We start from the raw sequence: 7,254 nt of genomic DNA, 5'->3' as shown, positions 1-7,254 counted from the left end.
AAGCCCTGGATTTGGACCAGTTTAGTAGCTGAATTGGTCATCATGTAAGCTTTCCCACACCCACATCACTAGGGCTAGCTTTCCCTAACTGATCATGTGAAGGGTGGGGTCAGCTCTTTGTAGTACCATAGCCATTGAGGGATGAGGACAGCTCTCCCACACCCTTGCTACCCAGGACAGATCTTCAGTGCTTCCCAGGATGGGGGCTGTGGACAGCTATCTATACTGTCACAGCCAGTGAGGGATGAGATCTGCTCAGATAACCTATAGACATCAATGTGGCTTCAGACAGCAGATCAGAATGTCTGCATGGCCTTTAGTGGCAACATGGGCCAAAGACATCACACAGATCCCTGGTGAAATGGAACCATAGACCCAGGCATGGCCCTTGGTGGCAGCATGGGCCCAGAAATCACAATAACCTCTGGTAGCAACATAAGCCTCTCACATCAAGATGTTCCTCGAGACCTTCAAGTCTACAGTTCTGTTTCACTTCATGGTATAAAAACTGCTCTGCTTCTCTTTCTTTTCCATCTCTCCACCAAATACTTATTCATTAAAGTGGCTCCCAACCCAGGTGGTGGGTAGTTCTCTGACTGTCTTCTGGATGCCTGCCCTCTGACCATTTTTAGTAGATTCAGGACCTGCCTCTTCATGTATTCAATCAGGCCACAGGCCATATTCTCCTAGAGTTACTACTAGGCCTATATACAATATACCTTGTTACCAGACTGAGAAAAGAGATAACCTCACAAAACAGATTTCAATGTAATGCTTCACTATTCCTTTATTTAAAGGAACTCTTTATACAATGATTGCTCTCAGTATTTAACCACATGTGCCCTGTGGTAAATATCATGATAAAAAATGTATAAGGGTTATTTTAGATCTGAAAATACAAGGGCTTACATTGTGGGAACCTATGAAAATGTTTTAGGGTCTAAGAGGGTGTTTTAATGTATGTAAATGCAAATTTTGAAAGTTAGAGGACAGGAAAGCTGAAGTGATAAGAAAGTGATTTATGGTATATAAAAAGAATGCAAAATGCTTCAGATTTTATTTTTCTCGCTAATAAACTGTTTTATTAAGACTACAAAAGTTCAGACTTTTAACATTATTCAGTGGAGTTCTGATAAGCTATTAACCTAGCTCTGGTAAACTACTACTACTACTACTACTGCTACTACTACTACTACTACCACTACCACAACTACTATCATTGTTACAAGCTTAAGATTGTATTTGTTTATTTATTTATTTATTTATTTATTTATTTATTTGGTTGTCTTCTAAGTATAGATTTAGAAGTGCTTCTCCTTGTGCTAAAAACTCTCTTTCTAGAGATACCTTTCTGTATATACCTCCAGTCTTCTAGATAGAGGGGAATAGCCCCTCTTTCACACTTTGTAGTCATACTGAAAATCAAGATCACAAGCTTTTGCCCTTTTGCTTCATGGGACGTTTTGTCCATCCTAAGATCCCCTTAAAGAGAGTTCATGCTTTTAACACAAGATTCTACCATAACACAAAAAATGTAATTTTACTATCTTTTCTACAATGCGGATTTTAGTATAAATTACAAACAATGCTCTTGGTAGCATGTCTACAACATCTCTACAGTATGAATTTCTGTACATATTACAAACAGTGGTGATGCTATCACCACTGATCTCTTTATAAACATAAAACTGATCTTTATATCTAAAACTGATCTTTTTATAAGCATAAAAAATTCTTGTAATAGTAAGGGAATTTTCTTGAATCCACCTCTCGTGAGTCAAATGGACTCCAGATAAGTATTTCTGTCAATCAACAGCCTGTTTCTACCATCTGTTTATTCTTACGGATAGGATCCTTTCCCCTTTTTCTGGTCTTAGGACTCCCCTCCACCAACTACCAGGACCATGGACCTAAGGAAAAAACATCTGTAAAGTCCTTAACTTTATCTTTTGCCCCTAATCTGTTCCAGCATCCTGCCAGGTCCAGATGTTTCCTCCAAATCTGCATTCCAGGCAGCTTTAAAGTGCTAACCCCAGATAGACGGTCCAGTCTCACAGATTGCTTTGACCAGGCCTGTACTTTTTTAAGCTCCAGATCATCACACAGAGCCTAGACAATCAGGGAATTAGCCAGCATTCCTAGGACTTGCATCTCCAAAGATGCTTTCAACCTCAGACAACAGGAAGCATTGTAAAGAGCACAGCAGCCTCATTCCTACCTCCCTTTCTATTTTCTCACCTTTTTTAGCAAATAAAAGGGAGGAATGTTGTAAATCAGGCACTCCATCAGCCTACCTTTCAGTGACTTAGCACCAGTAGCTGACATACCTGTTGTTGTAAGATGTGGCTCATTTTCACTGTCATTGTGAGCTCCATCTTTTCCTATGTAATAGACACATCTTTACAAGGTCCCTCTAGATGTCACGCCTCTCTCATTTTCTCTATCTCCCTTTTTCTCTGCTTGCCTGTGTTCACTTCTCTTTTATGTCCCCACTCCAGCTTCTGTTTCCCCTTCCTCAGTAAACCTCTCCTGTTAGATCTGTTACATGGTGTAGTCTATGCAGCATAACGTGGCACAGACCCACCAAGGTAGTTTTTGCTGCGTCATCCTAACTCAGTGGGCTTGGAGAATTATAAGAATATCTCACAAACAGCAAAACATTTCTTTGGTGATTTTGTTTAGAAATTCATACTACTGTCATAACTAAATGATTATGTGTATTTCAATACAAAACAAAAGTTTTAATATTTAATGCTTGAGTTTTATCTAGACTTTAAGGAAAACCTAAGAAACTAAGGTGTAATTTTTTCATCTACTCTCAACATCACATGGTCTCTGAGAATTAACATTGCTTGAACAATGGACATTAATACTATGCACGTTTGTTAATACAAGTTAGCTTTTATTTTATGTCATATTATTGTGAATCGCACCTAATAAAAGGCAATAGTTTGTGAGAAATACTGAGATAAAAAACTTTGTAAACTTGGGATTCCTTTTCAGATTATACTTAGCTAAGGAAGTGGACTCTCCTCTTGTATAACAATGGGTCATCAAGGTTTTACAAAAGCCTTTTCTAATGCTCCAGATTCCTTTGCCTCATCAATTGGAAACACAGGAAAAGGAGAAGCTACCTTGGTGTCAGTGATAGGAAATGCAGCATTTTGTTGTTTGTTTTAGAGGGAGATGGAAATATTGCCGCAGCCCTTGTAGTGTAGCTCAATCATCCTTGTTTTCTTTACTGAGCACTAATGTCTACAGCATGATACTGAGAAGCAGAAGGCTATGTGTGTGCTATGTGAGTTAACAAATGACAGAGTAAGTAAAAGATTCAAATAGGACTAATCTGCCCATCTAAAGAAAGTTTGGGTTCATCAGTGTTGCTGAAAGAAGCAACTGTAATGTATTTTTAAATAAGTTGTCTGGTAAACAAATAGAATTCATACACAAAAAGAAAAGTCTCATGGATTGTAGCATCTCAATTTACTGGAGTACTTTAATGGATATGATTTTTGCACATATTCTGTATTAGATGACATTTTCATGGTCTTAATTTCCAAATTTCCATAATTTTGGAAATATAGACCATTAATGTTGCTAATCACAAACCCATTTAATTTAAATTTCAGATTCTATACCCTAGAATATTTGCTGCACAACTTAAAACAATAACAAAAACAAATAAACAAAAAACAGTAAAACCAAAAAAAAAAAAAAGGATTTCTCAGAACATTTTTAAAAATTTTGTCAAGACCTTAATCTTAAACGTAGAAATAGTGACAGGGGACTGGAGAGAGGGTTCAGTGGTTAAGAGAACTGACTGTTCTTTCAGAGGTCCTGAGTTCAATTCCCAGCAATCATGTGGTGGCTCACAACCATCTGTAATAGGATCTGATGTCCTCTTCTGGTCTGTCAGAAAGCAGCTAGAGTATACTCATATACTAAAAAAGTGACAGTTACATTTTAAAAAAAAGAAATAGTGACAGAAAACAAAGAAGTAATATTTATTAGGTGAATGTTTAGACATTCACACCTTATACTTTATAGTATATGATTTGTGTAAAGAAAACCTATGGATGTATACTCACAGTATGAAAATGTCACATTATTCATAATGAGCATATATGTTCATGATTTTATAAATTATCACAGCGAAATTTGTGTAGATTAATGAAATGAGAAATAACTCATTTTTCACTTAGACACAGTAAGAGCCATATTCAACTTGTAAGTCCCACGTGCCCAAGGACCAGGTAACGTCTTAGAATGCTGGGTATTGTAGTTCTTGAAAAATAGCAAAGTCATATGGGAAGTATGGTGACTGTATGGTTTTGTCTTTAAAAGCCCCTTTGATGGGGCTGGAGAGATGGCTCAGTGGTTAAGAGCACTGACTGCTCTTCCGAAGGTCCTGAGTTCTAGTTCAATTCCCGGCAACTACATGGTGGCTCACAACCATCTGTAGTGGGATCAGATGCCAGATGCCCTCTTCTGGTGTGTCTGAAGACAGCTACAGTGTACTCAGGTTTTATACACACACACACACACACACACACACACACACACACACACACACACAGAGAGAGAGAGAGAGAGAGAGAGAGAGAGAGAGAGAGAGAGAGAGAGACTTATTTAAAAAAAAAAAGCTCCTGTGACTTGTGTTCATTGCTACTTGCTTGGATTCCAGGTAGCAGATCTGACCAGAGTCTATCATGGTCAGTATTTAATTAAAGTTTGCTTCAAGATTGGCTCCAAATTATGGAACTTGTTTTTTTTCTTAATCTCAGTAATAACAACACATCTATGATTTCTTTTACAACTTCAATTTTAAGTATTAAATTCAATGTCCTTTTAGAAAAATTCAAAGCACTTTCAAATATTACCTGTATGCTTTCACCCCATTTCTCTGTCCCCTTTTCTCTCCCCCTCATGCACATTGAATTAAGGAAAGTGTTGCTGCACACATTCGGTGAAAAGAATGACAAAAAAATTGTCTTATACACACAACTTATACTTGTTGAAGAAATCATGTTATGATTCAATATGAGTTTTACTCCTATTAAGGTAATAATGCTGGCATTTGATGAATTCAGTTCTCCCTTACAGCTTTACCCAATATGTATTTGTTAATCAGTCAAAAGCAAAAAGTAATAAAATATTTAATATATTCACCAAAGGTTGTAATTTAATATTGTTCTCACAATCATACATTGAAATAAAATGAACATGCCTTGAATGAGATAGCTTTTTTACGTGTATAAATTTCATGTGACTTAACTTTCTTCAGTTAGAACATTTTCAACATTTGTTATTCTAATTAGTGTTTCTTGTGCAAATCATCATACTGTTCTGCCTTTTCTTCCAGATTAGACATTTTTAAACCACATCCTGTTTATTGAGTAACAACCCCAAATTGTGTTGGGTGTGTTATGAATTATTAGACAAGCTTTATTTCAAAATATTTTATATTTAAAATTTTGATGTACAAATTTTCTTACAGGTTTTTCTTATGTGCTTTAAAATGAGTGTCTTTACTGTGACTCAGAATAACAAATGTTATGGCCATCTGGTGTTGTATGAACTCTTCAGTCACAGTGCTCAGTCCTGCCTGCAGTTCAAGCATCCCTTAAGGTTATTGCCACAATGAGAGATCTATTGCACTTGTATAGGTATGTAAGTGCAGTATATGTTTCACCAATAGTTGACTGTTTCCTTCTTGGCCCAGTCACTCTTAAGATCTCTGTGGCATTTGTTAGATGGTTCCCGCATGAATTCCAAGTCCAGAATTTTCTTTGAGAAGCAAATCTGTTTATTCTTGCTGCTTTGGCCTTTCTTTAGCTATTGCCTTGTCTTGACCCAAAACTCCTTTGTTAGTGCCCTCCTCAGGGCGGCCTTCACATCCTTGTTCCTCAAAGTATAGATGAATGGGTTGAGGGTAGGTGTGACAATGCCGTAGAACAGAGCCATGATCTTGCCCCTGTCATGAGAATAGCTTGAGGGAGGCTGAACATACATACTGATAGCTGTAAAGTAGAAGAGGAAGACCACTACCAAATGTGAAGCACAGGTATTAAAGGCCTTCCAGCGACTCTCAGCAGAACGGAGTTTCAGCACTGCCTGAGCAATGAACACATAGGTGCCCAGGATGAGGCTGAGAGGCACCAAGAGCAGTAAAGCTCCAAGAACGTTAAGCTCAGCTTCATTCACAGTTGTGTCAATGCAAGCTAGCTTCAAAAGGGCTGGAACTTCACAGAAGAAATGGTCTATTACTCTCTGTCCACACCTTGGGGCTACCACAGTGAGGGTGGACTGCACAAGAGAGTTTGCAAATCCACTAATCCAGGTCCCTGTGGCCATATGGATGCACCGTTTCTGGTTCATGATGATAGGATAGTGAAGGGGCTTGCAAATGGCAGCAAAGCGGTCAAAGGCCATGATGGCCAGAAGGATGCATTCAGTTGAGCCCAAGGCCAAGAAAATATAAAGCTGGGCCACACAGCCACCATAGCTAATGGTCTTTTCAGGCCCTCTAAGATTGACCAACATCTGAGGGACAGTGCTTGTAGTATAGCAGAGGTCCAGAAGAGAAAGGTTAGAGACAAAAAAGTACATGGGGCTGTCAAGCTGGGGGTCTAGGCGAGAAACCAGGATAATGGAGATATTACCAAATAAGGCAAAGATGTAGGCCACTAGAAAAATTACAAAGAGAGGTGTCTCCAGCCAAGGCCGGTCAGAAAATCCCAATAAGATGAAGTCATCTACTGAGCTCTGATTGTTGATCCACATATTACTATTAACAAGTAAAATTCTAGCTTTAACCTGTAAATACCTAATTTCAGAGATGGTCACCACTCAGCTAAGAGGAAACAATGGAAAATTAGAAGTAATACAGAGATAAGATGCCCATTTTCTCTCTGTATAATATTGCCTTGGCATGGTTGTAGTATTGAAAGAACAGCAGTATACCTGTGGAATGTTGCTTAATTAATGGCTGGTTAATTCAGGTTAGCTATTTTCTGGATTTTGTTATATTTTCTTTTAAAATGCATCCTCAGTAATACCATTGGCTCAACATGATGTGGGCGTTTAGTAGCGACAGCATAGAATAGATTAACACAAATTTGGAGAAGACAGAGTTCCTCCAAACCACTTGAACAATGGTAGCAAAGGCAGAGTGCAGTGGGTCTGTGTCTGTGTTTTAGGGCGACACATCCATCTTTCTCACAATGAGAATAAGACCAAGAATCTCATGAGACC

General features: G+C 38.2%; 1 protein-coding gene across 1 annotated transcript; it reads right to left on the bottom strand.

Annotated features, from left to right (window-relative positions):
* Nucleotides 1–5,835: 5,835 nt before the first annotated feature.
* Nucleotides 5,836–6,783, bottom strand: LOC127672333 (olfactory receptor 2B6-like). Its single transcript, XM_052167431.1, has one exon. It carries the CDS (start codon nt 6,781–6,783, stop codon nt 5,836–5,838), a length of 948 nt encoding a protein of 315 aa, XP_052023391.1.
* Between the last annotated feature and the right edge of the window lie 471 nt (nt 6,784–7,254).

Source organism: Apodemus sylvaticus, chromosome 22, assembly GCF_947179515.1.
Source record: "Apodemus sylvaticus chromosome 22, mApoSyl1.1, whole genome shotgun sequence".
In the NCBI taxonomy this organism is placed as follows: Eukaryota; Metazoa; Chordata; class Mammalia; order Rodentia; family Muridae; genus Apodemus; species Apodemus sylvaticus.
The sequence above is the reverse complement of the archived record's forward strand: the minus strand, read 5'-3'. Positions and strand labels throughout refer to the sequence as shown.

Coding starts and splice junctions, on each gene's coding strand:
- LOC127672333 (XM_052167431.1), bottom strand. CDS start 6,783: ATGTGGATCAACAATCAGAGCTCAGTAGATGACTTCATCTTATTGGGA.